Below are 16,690 nucleotides of genomic sequence, written 5' to 3'. Positions count from 1 at the left end.
TGTGTGCCCAGCATGCAGAGTAACACAGCCATCTCCAACCATTCCACCATTCTGAAGTTGTTCAAGTGATTAACAGGCTTCTTTTATTCCCCCTGCATTAGCCTGCTTCACTCTGACCTGATAAAAAGTGCATACTTCCTTTTCCTCAGGCAGTCTGGCCCTATGTGACAAACAGTGTGAGGACTGTAGGGGGAGGGGGGAGGCACAAAGGGGAGGAGGAGATTAGAGATACTAAGATGCACATGTAAAACCCTCCTGCATTCAAATCTGCCATCCTGCTACCTTTGTGAAACCTGACCTAGATTGAAGAAAGGCCAAACTCCAGGAGCTTGGGGCTCCTCATCTACTTGCCGGAGAACAAACTGTTCTCTTTCATTGGCCAGTTCAAAATGGCTGTGAACAAAAACATTGCACAGTGCCAGGGTTTGGTCACAAGGCTGTATGCATCACAGTCCAGGCAGGATCTCATGGTTTTCATTCTACTATGTGTTCATCAATGAGAAAAAATCTATCAGACCTCATAATGTTCAAGCATCATTATCTAAACCGCAACAGACAGCTGTAGATATGCAGTGAAACTTTTGCATACATGTATCTTTACTTGAACCCAGACACAACAAGTCATAAAAATGAAAAAGAAAAAGCTTCTTCACACCTCACACCCTGTGATATTTGAGGTGGGAAGTAGTCAGTCAAGTACAGAAAAAGCCTTGAGCCAGTAACTTGAGCTGCCAGTTGTTGAAAGTTGGCTCAGCTCTGACTGTCCAGACTGGGGAGGGATTGGGATGTTTTTCCATCTATTTAGTGATTACCCAGTCTACCAGGCATGGTGCACTCATGGGAACAGCAAACGCCTTGCACACCGATACGGAGGATTCCCAGTGAGAGAAAACATCTGTAGCATTCCTCTAGTTTTCCATGATGATCAGGAATGTGTGTCCTCCTCCAGAGTTTTATTGTCATATTCCAACAAAGCTGTCTCACCATTAAGCAGTGTCTTTATACGGGGATACTGCACCTTTAAACGTGTAAAACAAATAACTGACACCACAGATGATCTGAAATTATTTGAAATGACTGACGGGTACAACAATTATTGGAAGTGGTCTCTGCACATGAGCAAAAATGGCTAATAATACAATAAACATACACAATAAAATACATCTGCAAGAATACAATTTTTGATAAAAACAACACAATGTGTCACTGAACTATAAAAAACACTTCAGTGAAACTTTCATTATTCCTCCCTTATTCACCCTCCTGCTCTGTTTTCTAGACTGTCGGACTTCACTTCATCCTGAGAGTGTATAAATACTGCCTTTTGAATCTACAATGTGCACTGCCGTGTAAAAGAATTAAACAAGATCTGTTGAAATCATTTACATGCCACAAGACTCAACAGAGGAGGTGCTCAGGGGAAGGAGGATAGGTGCTGAGAGAAACCAAAGGAAGTAGAAACAATGAGCCCACTGTGAATTTAGAGGGCAAAAGTGGCTTTGAGAGAGAGAGCAGAATCTGCGGCACAATCAAGTTGGATTAAAGTTCACATGATCCACCAGGAATCATGAGAAAGTCCAGGGTCAAGTGTGTGACACTGGGAGTGGCCAGGATCCTGGACAGACTGAGTATGACTACACAAATCTCCTGGCAAGGTTCAGTAAACCACAGATGAAGAAAATTAACAGAATACAGAGATGCATGCAAAAATATGCTCATGTGGTTCTACAAGACAAATATAGATAAATAGTACATTAAAACAATGATTTCAAATAATGACTCTCTTGAAGTAAATGGCTTTTACTGAAAAGAAAAATGTGAATGGCCATAATCATAAGATATACAACTTGATAACTTGATTTTACAAAATTCAATATTTCCATCAACTGCTAAACAGGTTCACCATTTTTAACAGACATTAATATATTATACTCAAAAATAATTTATGTATTAACACCAATCAATCCTGTCTATGTTTTTAAATGTTTATGTGCAACAGCAAATACATTCTGTCAGAAATGTGATCCCACCCAGGTTACGTATTTTACCGACATTCTGAGGAAAAGGAATGAAGTCTCAAAATGTTCTTACTGAATGCATCCGCAAAGCATTCACTGAAAACGTACTTTGCACAATATCCACTTGTGGACTTGAACATGATTCATGTTTTTATGATTCTGTTTAAGACTCAAAAATGAGGAAATTAAGTAGTTGAAAAAAATGTAACAAGGAAAAGGTGTATTGAAGAGTAAATGAATAAAATCAAATTTCTTTTATCAAATGAATATCTGGAAGATATATACAGCACATCTAGTTGTTGTTGGTAAACTTGAAGCCTTATATTGTGTTGGTATCATGTGTACTAAATCACAAGCTCCAGTGCCTCAGGTCATTTCCTACCACGCAGTTTTCTCCTCCGAGTATTAATGCTTTGCTTTGAACACAGCCTTCCCCCATTTCCTGTTCTTGGCCCCCAAATTGAGCCTCAGACATATTGTTGAGGCCTGCTGACCTGTAAAACACAGTTAATGCACCAGAAGCTTTGGTGGCTCTTGAGGAAATTAAAGACATGTTACTAAGGGGGACAGTGAATGAACATTGGCTGAATGCTGTGATTGACTGACCCAATATAACTGCAAATGCTTCTTTTTTTAACAGACACAGTTTGAACTATTTCAAACATCTCTCAGAAAAACATTTCACCAAATAAATTGCATCCAAAATATGAATATTAATTACACTGAACCTGTTCCTTTATGACAGCTTCTCTATCACTCACTGATGGTGACAGAGCACAGCTCGGGTGGTCTGTCTGTCTGGGCTTCAGTCCGGAATTGATCTGTGGACTGACTGGGCTGATTTATTGCACCAGAGACAAAGACCAGTGGTTACTAGGGAGGAAGAGATTAAGAGATGCTAAGCGCAGGAAACATGTACTAGTTAACCTATAAGATGATGTGGTGTTCTGTACATCCGTTTTGATAAGCTAAAGTTCGATCAGAAAATATGAATTTCTATTTATGATTAATCCCTTCAGTAGGAACTAATGGAATTGAGAGAGACAGTGTGGGGAAGTCTGAAATTATCTCGACTGAAAAATGTGAAAGTTGGGGGAACGTGGTTTGGTGGCAAAGCATGTGAACATATTGTGGCTGACTTTGAATAACCCAGTGAGTTAATAAGGCCCGAAAGGGACAGCAGGATAAAAGACTAAGGTCGATAGACTGGGTAAAAATACTTAACTCGTATTTAAATCTTGGAAGAAATAGAGAGATTGTTTGGTTAAACTGGATTATTAAAACCAGTACTATTCCTTCACTATTGCAATGTCACCCACATCCTTTTCCTTTTATTCCTTTTCTTGCTCTCTTCTGTCTCTTTGTATCTAATCCTTTTCTGTGCAATGTGTATGATGGCACCATCCCATTTTGCTCAATGAAATGCTTAACAAATACACAGAAAAGTTCAAATAAAAAATTATTTCCACAATTAAGAATCAAATTCCCAAGTTATTCATACGTTCAAGTTCCTGCTGACAAGAGAAACCTCCTTTTTTAAAGATGAGTACAGAATGTGTGAGAGCAGACAGGCCGGGCCTAGTGGGGCAGAGGAGAGCCCCCGGGCCCAGACACAACAATAAGCTCCTTTATTACAGGCTGACACTGAAGACAGCAGGGGCACACCCTGTGGGCTCCTCATGCATATCAACATATGGGACTACATGGAGACACATTCTTAGGCTCATAAGCAGAAACGAGAATAACATCCTAGAGACACTGAGTGGACACTGTCTGCAAGTCTGGTGCAAACAAAATAGCTCATGTTTCAACCAGTGGTTATTAAGTGCCCCAAAGACACACAAACAGCAGTTTTAATGTGCTGATGAGTTCAGGCTACCACTGAGGCAGATATACAGCACTAACATTAGCCTGAAGACATGCTTATCTGAGGTCTGGGATTTTTGAATGTCATCGGATGGAGACACAAGACAAGAGGAGAGGACTTCCCAAATTTGTCCACAGATGCTTATATAAAGATTGAACTTTTAGAGTTTGGTCTCAAAACAATTTGAATACATCAGAGAGGCTCAGCAAGATGGAAACAGAGTTTTAGTGTTAACTCTTAATTTTATCAACCCAAACCATGAAGCGTGGCAGCAGCACAGACAGGAGACTATAGTGAAGAGAAGAAAAAAGCAGATTTCTTCTCCATAGAGGAATCACTACCAGGAGTTCTTCAGAGATTTAATATGCGCTCCAAGAAAGATTAAAAAAGAATGGGACATCAAAGAATCACAGGCTGAGCTATTCTGACTCTTTGTCTCTAATGTGGTCCCTAGGGTTCAAGCTCCAAAACACTGGAGCTCACATTTCCCATAATGCAACCAATGGCGTCTCTTTGTCAGATCAACCCTGCCTGGTAAACAATCACACCTTTCAAACTCCATGTCCCAGTACAACACGCAGTTTGTCATAAATTTGGAGAGTCCGAGCTAAAGCTGAGATTAATTACAGCAGTCTGATGTCACCAGTGAAGACATTATAAAACTGTTTTCTGGCCTTAATGCCAGTTCTTTTTTCTTAATGACTATTCTTTTAAGGCCTCTATGAAATGGGCAATGGAAACTGCATGTTCAGTACTATACTCGTGGGTCCAACCAAAAACTGAAATGACTCGTGACAGTAAAAATCCACTTTTTTGCCTGTTCTACTCGCTCAAAGAGATGCGTGGAAGGGGCTTCTGTTCCAGAAGTGTTTCTCCCATGTCAGTTGGTCAACACAGAAACACAAGAGTCTCCTGGAAACTGTTATCTTACAGGCTCATTGTGTGATTTTGTGATCAGATCTGGAAACAGCAATGAGCCTCAGTCCAGACAACAGCATCGATACTGGACAATCCTGATGCTCTGTCTTTTCATTGTTGCTGTCTACTATATTGGTGCATGGCAACTACAGTATGTGTAACGTTAGGAAAAGATCATTGTCATGGTTTTAAAAAAAGCAAACATTAATTGCAGTCTGGATTAAAATGTGAACTCCAATCTGCTGCATATCAGACTTTCCATCATCACCCCCCACCACATAAAAGACACACCACCTCCTGCATTGCTATTGAAAGTTGGCACTGAACATAATTTCTAAGGATGCTGGGCTGGAAGAGGCCACTCAGAGCTGTCTCATGTGAGGTCTCAAATGATGAAAACACGCCATTTAGATTTTGCTCCCTATATGATGTCATAAGGGGGTTTGTTGAACATGTGACCTCTTCCGTCTCTTCAACAGCCTGACTGTCCTCGCCCACTGAAAAACTCCTGATTCCACGAAGCACACAGTTATGTTCTTCTGAGACGTGTGAGTGTGCAGAAAGAGGCTAGAAGCAGCTGCAGCAGCCATTTCTGCTATGAGGAAAATATTTTGTTTTTGGTCAGTTGAAAAATAGTTGAATAAAACCTTTAAGAATGTAATGATATTATTTCATGAGACCTTTAAGGAGTCAGCTTATTAACAGTTTTTAGATTCTTTATGTGGTAACATCACAAAGATATTTTTTGTCTTTTAGCTGACCAAACTGAGTCTTTAATAGTTGCGATGTGCATTGCATTTACATCATTCTGTTCGGTAAGCTCTCTGAAATTAAGTTTACCTTTGAAAACATTCATCATAAGCAACCCACATGCCAAGAGCAACTTTCTCAGGGACAGTCACCTGACAATGAAGTAAAAAAGGTGGGTAAAGATGGGTCGAATAAGGTTCTGCAAAAGATCACTAACGTTTCAACAAGACGCACAAACACAAATTCTAAAAAGAAGAAGTACAGTGAATCCAAAAGTGTTTCCACAAACATGCAGCCAGTCACAGAAAGAAGAATGGGCCATTGTTAGATCTCAGGATGCTTCAGCTGATGACCATCTCAGATGATAAATGTGAACAAGCTGTAGTGACATGACCTCAGAGGAAGTGGCTCAGAACACTTTTAACAGCTCTGACAAACTTCTGACAAGATACTACTTTTACCCATGTTTGTAAAATACTGTACATTTACAACTGGAAAAAAACAAATTGCTGATTTGATGCTGATGGATGCTGTTATCCCAATAATGCAATGTTGCTATGGAAATAAAGGAGCTATTTGCAGCTGGCCAAAGAGAAAAATGACAGCTGATGGCTGATGGTGAAGGCGGGCAGACATGGATCATGTTGACATATGAATGAGAGACAGAACTGTAATTCAATTGAAAAATAATATCAGCCTGAAACGAGTGCCTGTTGAGCTTAGCCAGACCACAGTGGAGAAGCACAAACTGAGAGCCAGTGCTGGCAGACAATAATCTGGACCATATCCGCCACAAACCACAAACTGTCCTACTGTTTTGAGTTACCATGTCCTGACCTGGTGACTTTGACTGATGATTCCACTTGGGGCAGGTAAGGTGCTCACCAGAACTTACAGTGGTCATTCTCTGAGACCATGAACTACCATAATACATTTCATAATCTGTCCAGGAGAAAACACCTCTGAACCAGGAAGTTGGACAGAGATGGACTGAGCAACAACACCAGCACGGGACCGAGTGCCACAGTAGCAAGGCAACAATAAACAGATATGTCTAATACTATGAAGATCAACACATAGCATATCATTTATTATATTCACACACAGTGGTGGAAAAAGAATTGTGATCCTTTACTTAAAGGCACAGTTCAACATTTTGGGAAATACACATATTCTCTGTTTTTTGCGAGAGAGTAATGTTGAGACACATATTGCTCTCATATCTGTGTGCTAAACTAGAGGTAGGATTAGCAGTTAGCCTAGCTTAGCAACAACTATCTCACTCTCAGAGAGAATGCAAATAACATTTCCCAAATTTGTTGAACCATTCCTTTAAGTACACACAAGTATTTTAATTGTTTGGTTGACGTGGAGGTAATTTCAATTACGTTTTTTTTTATTTCTTTTTATATTTATACTGATGAATACATAGTATTCTAAACACTAAGTTAATTACTAACCTTACATACAAAATTTCTGTCTGCAAACTGGCTGTAAAATGTAGTGAAAGTAAAAGTACTTTTTTTTTTTCCCTTTGAAATGAGGAGTTGAAGTTGAAGTAGTTAGTAAATTACATGTATGTTACATTTGTACTTAAGTACAGTGCTTGAGAAAATGTATGTCTGAGGCAAATAAAACAAACAAACAGTGTGCGTTGCCCCTGTGGCGTGTCTGACTGTTGGTGCTGGTGTGGTACAGCACAGCAGTCAGTAAGATGATACCACGGCCTGTTTTTCCTCTTGTGAGTTCAGAGTGCTTTCACACAAAACCAGATTCTGGTACACAAAGAAGTGACTGCTCACAGACAGCAACAGCTGGAGGACTTACCACTGGAGCAGTTGGAGCCCCCCCAGCCTGGCTCGCACTGGCAGGTGTTGGGGGCCATACAACGGCCGTGAACACAGCTCTCCGCACAATGAGCTGGACATGGAGGAGACAGGAAGACGGAGATCAGAGTAGTCACTCACAAAGATTTAGAAATATACATATCTGCATTAGAAATAGTCATGTAGAGGTTAATAAATAAAGTTTCAGTTTATACATTCCCACTTGCTGAGCTGTAGAACTAGGATGTGGCACTTGGATCTGACTTTCGTTATAAAATTAGAACTTGCAGCTCTACTTGGACTCTGTTGTGAGACTTGGCTTACTTGAGACTTCCACGTTTGAAGACTCGACTTGAGTTCATCTAAAACAGGATCAGACCACTTTGTTTAAAAGCCAGTCAGCCAAGGTATAAATAATCATTGTTTTCCAATCTAAATGGTTTTCTCTGGGACAGCAGTGTGGTTTTAACAGATCTTCAGCCAAATGTTTTGTTCACATGCATTTAAATGTTTTGTTTTCTGCTGCAAGAAGACACTAATCCAGATATTTAATGAAACCAATGCATTAACTACTGACTCAATCCAGAGAAAATCTACTAAATTTAGTCTTAATGAATTTCAACTTCCTTTCCAATCTGACTCCCATCTGGAAATGCCATACTGCCTGGAGAATCTGGCAAATCCTCCTTCCTACAGTGTTTTGTTGAGGCACTCCGTGAGATTCTCGAAGCGGCATGTGATAGTTTTTTATACAATAGAGCCTTTTCACACAAAAATAAATTCCCCTCTGAGTTCCTGGGGCACATTATCACAGCCCCTGCATGAATCAAACTGTGGTCTCCATCTCCACCAAAGTAAACACAAATTATAATTTTTTTTATCGCCAACTACTTCCACCATCATGACAACAGGCTCTGTGTTAACATAATGGTGTCTTTTACTGTCACTGCTGAACAACAGTTGTTGTTTTTGCCTTTGGCCACTGGGACTTCACACCTGTTACTGCCTACTGGCTACTGATAAAGAGGGGTGGGGGTAGGGGGGGGTACACTGGCCTCAGAGAAGACGGAGTGAGCAGTGTCACTCAGCTGAATCGTGTTTCCCAGTTTGCTCAGCATTTAGAAGCAGCATGTGATCACTGGTGACGATGATGTATGTTGTCCACCTTCAGCACAGGCGGCAAATGAGGCTGAGGATGGCTACTAGTCAACTAATTATCACGGTGAAAGAAGGTCGAGTAATGAAGTGATGAAGTCATATTAGAAAATTGGCTGGTAAAAGTGGCTGGTGGTTAGAAATTAAGTTTTGACCATCCCACAAATGTGTGTGTGAGAGAGAGCATGTGTGTATTTACTCACGAGCACAGATCTCTCCATTCTCGTAGAAGCCTGGGCAGCACTGGGACTTCCTCCTGTACATGGTCTTCTCTCCTCTACGATAGGCTGTCCTGTAGCTCACCCTGCACACAGACAGGAAGCGAGGTCATGGAACTAAAACATAAAATAAGATGTGTTTAACAGTAGCTCGTAATGCATGGCTTAAAACATTTCAACTTAATCCACTTTGGATCTATTATAGCTGATTTCACGTCAATGAGATCTCTTGAAAAGGACCCAAAAAGTTCAAGATGAAATATATTCATATATCTTGTATTTTATTTTACATTCAGTGGCCATTTTATGGTAAAATGCAATCCAATTCCTGTCCAGGATGTACCCCACATCTTACCCAATGCATGCTGGGACAGGATCTCGCCCCCTGCAACCCTGGACTGGACACGTAGGTATATGAGTGGATGGTAGATAGAAGGAGGGAAATATGCATGGACTGATATATTAGTTTAAATAATTCACTTACATCTGGATAAAATGAACATGGCAATAGATATTAGTTGTTTATGAAATAACTTCACTATTGCTTATCATATTGCATTGTTGTTTTAATTGCATTCAATGGGGCTTTGTATAAAAAGTTGGAGGAATATCATGTTTCTTGTCACACACCTTAGTTGCCTGTATCATGTATAAGCGAAACATTTGGTGGACTGAAAGTTCTCAGTATGTGGTCATAGTTGCTCATGAAGATTCATTTGTCTATACACCAGATACACAAGGTACAAGACGAGATCTTCACTGGCATGGATTGGTGGTAAAAACACTGTAGTATGCTTTGGAAAAAGATCGACAGGTAGGTGAGGTATACTGCAAAGCACAGAGTAAAGCACCACTCTCTCCACACTCACACGGACACATTCTCATCTGCATCAGGCCTCAGTGATGGGGTCCTCACCTGTGTCTGGTGCACTTGAACCAGTTGAGGATGTCGGTGCAGCTGGTGTAATAAATCTGATCAAAAGGATGGGCGTATGACTCCTGCACTGTCACTGAGTAACTGAGACCACAGGGAGAGAGAAAAGGGAGAGATATCAGGCATGAGAAGCAGAATTTGTGTGTGTGTGTGTGTGTGTGTTTATGTGTGCGTGCAGACATTTCATGCACGACATCCTACCACCCATGTTATCCGACAGGACACACCTCTGCTCCGCCTCTACAAACCACTGACTGTCTGACAGTTTGGCATTATTTTATGTAGAGTGTGTGTGTGTGTGTGTGTGTGTGTGTGTGTGTGTGTGTGTGTCAAGACAGGATTATACCCCCCACCCCTTCACCCCCCAACTGCCTACTGTACTCTGTGTGGCCCTGCATTTCTGTGGCTCCCATTACTGACTATTGCATACAGACTTGTGTCTCACAGCCAAATCAAAAAGACTTTAGGGGGGTGGGTGGCAAAGATTACCTTATGACTGCCTTGTGAGCTGGTCTCACTGCAAGCTCTTTGGAGGCATGCACTTTTTACTTCGGTTACTTACTGTGCATCACTTATGGCTGCAGTTAAAGACTATTTTCATTGCTGTTTATTCTTAGTTCCTATTTTTTGTCAATTATTTAATTTCAACATAACTAACACTAACCAGTTCCTGCAAGAGCCTGCAAAAAATGTGCAAAGGATAAAAGAATGCTTGCAAATTTGAATACCGCCATGATTACATAAAAAGCATCCTTTTCACAACAACTGTAATATCCAGCCTTGGTCCCAACACATGCTAAGGACTTTATTTTCTTCTCAGGTAGAGCTTACTCCAGCAAGCCTCTCCAGTTCAAATCTCAGCAAAACATTTGAATATAATAAACCATCTCTAACCAAACACATGAAATTAACAACGTGCTTTTCGGCACTTGTTGGGTCTTTACATGCCTAATTCAGGGCAAAAAAGCTACTTGAAAAAGGTTTCAACATCTGCCCTGACTACTGTCTACTAACTGTTACAGGAATGTTCAATAACAATTCATATTTAACTTCCATAATAGCAGCCAGTGATCAGGTAATTATACAGTGACGGCTGGTTTAATTTATGTTTCATATGTTAACTGTGAATTTTATACGACTACATATTCAAAGGTTATTGCAGTAAATGTTTTTTACACTTACATTGCAACTTGGGAGACAATTCTTGGGAAAGTTCTCAAGCAGCCCAAAGCAGATGGTTGTAATTCAGACATCAATTCATCAATATTTTTAAATACTCTAAATAATGGCCTTATTATATCCCAAAAGTTTTTTAAAAAAATTCTGGATATAACTATATAATTTGGTCTTAATCAAACGGAGAATAGAGACCGCACTGAGCAATCAGCATCGTTCTAGTTGACTAATTCCAACTAACTAATTCCAACTTTTAGTCAGTGCAAAAACTGAAAATGCTAAAAAAAAATGTGTTTACAGGCAAGCCTACAATTCGACATTTATAGAAAAAATTCTCAAAAATAAATTGATAATGATTGAATATTTACTTAATATTTGAAATTCAAAACTTTTTAGGACATTTGTTACTCCAATAAGTGTCTATTTACATAGTACTTTTCAGGAAACTTCCCGAAAAAACTCAATCATACTGACCCATAAAATGAACTGTTTGCATTTATTTCAATTTTCAACTTTGAGTGCACCTCCTTAGATCCTTGTTTGTTGCTTTCTCTTGTGTGGTTATCCAACCAACCCAAACCCTACCAAAAGCAAAAACTAATTCTGAGAATTGTTCTGCTTTCTCCTGCTGTTTGATTGATTGGTTTAATTTAAATTGCTATTGTTCAGAAAAAGAACAGCAGATTCATTTTGTAACACAATTTTCTCAAAAAATCTTGGTGGGAGTAAGACTTTCTTAAAAAGTCTAACTACCATCGTGTCTCCTTCCACCTTTCTACCCTCTTCACACTCTTGGCTTTAAGCTCTGAGCCTCTCTCTGCGTCAGTCTTCAAGACGACACAGAGGCAGGCTCTGAGTGCGTATGCAGCTGTTTCCTCAGATTAGCCGCTGAAAGGCAATATAGCTGGGAAATCTGCCTCCATCTTTCTTTCTGAGATGTAAAAGAACTCACTTAATGGATTTCCAAGCTTCCTTTTAATTCAGGAATTACCCAACAGATTCATTTCCCCTTATTAACACCTTTGTCTTTAAAGAGTGTCATTTTTTTTTGCAAAAAGAAAACTAATTGGTTAAAGTATATGAGAAAATGAATGAGTTTATGGTCCCAATCACTTGTTTCACATCTTCTTCTGTACAGCATATTGTTTTTTTGTAAACTATGCTTCCATTTAGAGTAAAATTGACGATAAAGCAGGATACGCTTTAGGAGACCAGCCAATCACAGACAAGTCAGGTCATGCCTAAATCTAACTAATCAGAGGTGGGTCTGAAATGAAAAAAATCAAGCATCATCACTTCTAGCTCCAAAAAAACTGTGACAGCCAAAACGACACATTCTAGGCTTCAGAACAGTAGTCCACAAACTAATGAGTGACTTCACGGTGGCTACATCCACTTCTTTAATACGGTCTATAGATCCAGCCTAAAAAACAAGCAATAATAATGATCAAAATGTTCCACTGGTGTCTCTGGCAAAGTGAACAGTGTGGTGAGAATTAACATACAACAAAACATAACATGCCAAAAACCTTACAGTTTATATTTGATTTTATATTACATTTATATCAAACTGATATTGAACTTTGATCTGCTGATCAGTGAGGAGGTGGTGAGATCAGTGGGAACTTGAACACAGCGTCAAAGGCCTTTAAAGAAAGCGTGGTAGCATTGTGACTGACCTCTCCCAGTGGCTGCAGACATTGGGATCCTCTAGGTTGAGAGAGGAAGTGATGCAAGGCAGGAAACAGAAGGCCACAGCCAATAGGACGGTCCTGTGGCAGCGCAGTGACACGGCCATCTCAGTCAGAGCTGCACGTTCAGACAGGGAAGGATGAGGAGAGGACACAGGTTAACAGTCTGCATCAGAGGGTTTCAGTTTGACAAAATATTATAAACAGAACAGATATTTAAACAAGGCTGTATGAATTTGACAAACATTTGACACACATCCACTAGGGATTGAAACCTTTTCTATTTGTTATAATTTTATGTTTCCTCATTGAGGTCTTCTCTTTTGCTTTTGTTTGCACAATCCGGTCAGAATGAGAATTCCTGAGGGCCTGTACGCTTTGCAATTTGCAGCATTCTTTCACCACTAAACACATTAGTCACACACACTTTCAATGGGAACCTTTAATTTCCAAAGTGGTACCTTTAGGCAAGAGTAAATGTTTGATTCAAACAAATCTGGCTCATATAATCAACAGTATTCAACACAGTTTTATCTTTACTGGCTATTGTGGAGGCACAAACATAATGAGACTCATTTCTTTTTTACACAGCTTTGGTATTTTGTTCACCACAATGACAGAAATCCAGTGGTGGTTCCACAGTGCTCTGATATTATTTCGATATTTCAAAGCATCTTGTAATGATAAGGAAGACCTACACAAGGCACGCACATTTTCTGTCTGAGTAGCAAAGCTTCTACAGATTGACAAAAAATCCAACTTGATTGACTTTAGCCACAAACACTGTACTCATTCGAAAAACAAATCAATAATTGAAATTAAAAACTATAATAGCATAAAAGCTATATAGCTGCACCATTCCATCAAATGGAAATATTCTACATGCTTAGAGTGTGTCGTCGGCTACACACATAAACATATTCATATACATGTGTTCTCTTTGGAAACTTAAGGATCTCTACCAGAATTTAAAATAAAGTTCTTTTGGTTTGAACAAAGTTTGTCTGTGTATCATAGTCTGACCTCTCAGTCCCTCCTTTCAACTTTATTTCTTTTTTAGAATATTCTACTTATTCATTTTCAATATTCACAGTATAACAAACAAAGCACAGCACAACTTAACACATTATATCGATTTAAGTATTCCACCATTATCAACAGTGTGCACTGGATTTACGTTGAGTGAGAACAAGGAAGTGCAAGTGTTGACAAAAGCTTGCAGGTTTTGATTTATTTGTTGGCTTGTTTACCACTTGAACCTTCCTCTTCCTCACTCATCAGGGTAACTGTGGTTGTCTGGCATAGAACTGAAGTGTATTGAAGAAGCATGAGGACACAGTAAACCCAATCTGTGCAGCCCCCCGTGCGTGTTTCTCAGAGAAATATATTCTACTGAATGGCTGTCTACTCTGTGAACAGCCTAACAAAGCATCTTGAGCATCAGTAGTCCTGTCACATCAGACAGACTGACAGACAGAGGACTGTAAAATAAACCCCAGGCAGGAAGAAGTAAACTAAACAAAAACCAGAACAACTGCAGTGATTATCTCACACATATCAGTGAGTTCACAGGGATGATCACCAATTTTTAAACAAAATATCTCCTCAGCTTGCAGATGGCAGTTATGTTTGTAGCAGTGACCCAAAGCATGCTTCATTTTGCACTTTGAGATTTGCTAATGTAAAGTGCTCTACAAATAAAATGCATTATTATTATTATTATTATTATTATTATTATTATCATTATTATTTGAGTTTTTCCATTCATTCCAGGCAACGATTGGTTAAGTTTCAATTCACTTCCATTCAGTAGTTTTAGTCCTGTATCGTTTAATATGGCAATACAGTGCTTTGTTCGACTGTTTGTTCGCTTACACTTGTTTATTTCAGTGAACTTTGTAAAGCACTGTGAGACAACTCTGTTGTGATATTGGGCTATACAAAATAAATTGAATTGAAGTGAATAGAATAGAATTGAATTGAATTGAATTGATTGGTCAGATAAGTCAGAATTCCATTACCATACAAAGAACAGTTTAATAACAAAAATGGCTGATATTGTGTTCACTTTGGTGGATGAACTATGTCAAACACGTTTAAAGTCTCTGCACTTCACCTCCTGATGAAATGAATGAAGACCTACTGTCAACAGTAATAGAAAGTATTTGTGATTTAAATTCAATAGGCTGCTAATAGAGTGTACACAGGGCACATACATGTAATTCATGACAATAACAACTGGATCTCATTTAGGTGAGCTAGATTTAAAGCCCTGCGATTGTGCATGCTGGCTGACTGTAACAGCTTACTGGGACAGATGTCAAATCTAACACACTCAAAGGATTTGCTACGACAGCCTTAGTCAAGTATGGCCAGTAGCTTGGCTCATGCTCATCTGTGAGTCATGTCACTGACTTTATGACTCCTCTCCACCTGCACTATTGTTGCAGTCTTGGAGCAGAGCCATAATTTATTATATTAGCAGGTGCCTTTCCTCAAATGAAAAGGACTGTATAGCATTTCGAGCTGGTACACTCTTCACCAGATTTAAGACCAGTAGGTCTCACCTGCAATGTCCAAAGAATACAGGTGTTAATCAATGGCATTCATTATCATCAAGTACAAAAATACACATACACAATATATAACTTAAGTCTTCAGAGAGTGAGTGCACACGCATAAAAGACTAAAACATCTAAATGGGCCGTGGAGAGAAATACAGTAGATAAAGTAAATGGAAGATTTAAGTACTCCAGACTGTACTTTTAACGTTAGCTCCTGTGTGGGGCGATTCATGACCTCAACACCTGCATCTCAGAGCGTGGTGAAATGAAAACCAGTCACACATCTACATGTCTGATGCACACCAATGTTACTATGAACTTGAATGCATAAAGGAGGACAGGGAAGAGAGAGGATAAGCTGAGGTAAAAGTTTCGTTGGAATTGGACGCAATAGAGGACATTTAGAATTACAAAATAAAACAGGCAGTACAGCCAATCTTATCGATGTTTGCTTATGTAGGTCATATAGATGCACCAGTATTAAACGGAGAGTGTTCCATAACCAGTTAAAAACTCCTCTTAGTAGGTTTAATACAATTCTAAGATGGCCATGTGTACTGTGTGCTGAAAATGCTTCTGGCTGCTATAATCACCTTCCTTCATAGTCTGACACAATCCCGTCTCAAGTTCTGCAGAGTTAGAAAACCTCAGAGGAGGAGTAATAACCTTTTTAGTGAATTGGTGAATTGATTCTGGTTCCAGTCAAATGGTCATTGTGATGGTAGTTCTTTGCCATGGAGGACAGCACAGCAAGCAATATTTCTTTCAATGTACAAATGATAAGATGGACAAGAAGCAATCCAAACCTACCCATTAAGTTTAATACCAATGCATTTTCAAAAACACTGCCATGGTCCTCAATGATGTGTGTTTATACATTACAAGAACATGTACACGATTAAAAATGATGAGAAAGACTTGTGTGTTAAGATCCAAAGCATAAAAGTATCAAACTTAAATCCCTAAAGGGATCTCAAGGATTTTTCTTTCTTCTTCCTAACTGGTACTGAAACAGCTGGTAACTACAGTGCAAGCCATAGCCACTTTATTACTCCAGCTGCTTGATGAATCTCCGTGTTAGTGAGTGAGCTAAACTCTTAGGGGCCAACAAAGTTAGCCCTGTGTCTTCTGGCTAGACCCTTTTGGAAAACGTTAGTTGATGGAGGAAGCCTGCAAGATGTCTCCAGTGGCTGTATGGCTGCTGACAGTGTGTCTGTAAAGGCGGTTTATGGGCCAGTGGGGCCAGACCTCTCTGGTTTCACTGAGAAAAGAGAGGGCACAGCTGCAGCCACCAACGCTGAAACCCTCCCCACCCAGGACAACTGCACTGCTGCACAAACAAGGACCATGCTGTGTGTGTGAAAGGGCTCCAGACACACAACCCTTAATGGAGCGGATTAGGCTGGACTGCACAACTTTGATACACTGTTCCAGGCAGCACAGTATTGACGCCTCTCTGTCCGCTCACAAAGGACTGCCAGGAACCGAGATCTGCTGTCTGAAGTCTCTCCAGGGCCAGACAAAAACTGCACTAAAGCCATGGACTAATATTAATTTGTAGACACATGCAGTT

The 16,690-nt window shown here is 39.7% G+C and overlaps 1 protein-coding gene across 1 annotated transcript in view; it reads right to left on the bottom strand.

Moving 5' to 3' along the window:
- Positions 1 to 12,660, bottom strand: part of megf10 (multiple EGF-like-domains 10) — a 35,560-nt gene extending 22,900 nt beyond the window's left edge. Inside the window, exons 1-4 of the mRNA XM_070850323.1 lie at positions 12,542 to 12,660; positions 9,669 to 9,770; positions 8,738 to 8,838; positions 7,381 to 7,473 (exon numbers count right to left, since the gene is read on the bottom strand). Of these exons, the coding sequence (XP_070706424.1) occupies positions 7,381 to 7,473; positions 8,738 to 8,838; positions 9,669 to 9,770; positions 12,542 to 12,660 (415 nt within the window). The remainder of the gene's footprint in view (positions 1 to 7,380; positions 7,474 to 8,737; positions 8,839 to 9,668; positions 9,771 to 12,541) is intronic.
- Between the last annotated feature and the right edge of the window lie 4,030 nt (positions 12,661 to 16,690).

The sequence above is a fragment of the Pempheris klunzingeri genome, chromosome 19 (genome assembly GCF_042242105.1).
Source record: "Pempheris klunzingeri isolate RE-2024b chromosome 19, fPemKlu1.hap1, whole genome shotgun sequence".
In the NCBI taxonomy this organism is placed as follows: domain Eukaryota; kingdom Metazoa; phylum Chordata; class Actinopteri; order Acropomatiformes; family Pempheridae; genus Pempheris; species Pempheris klunzingeri.
Note: the sequence above shows the minus strand (reverse complement) of the source record. Positions and strands in the feature narration are given on the sequence as shown.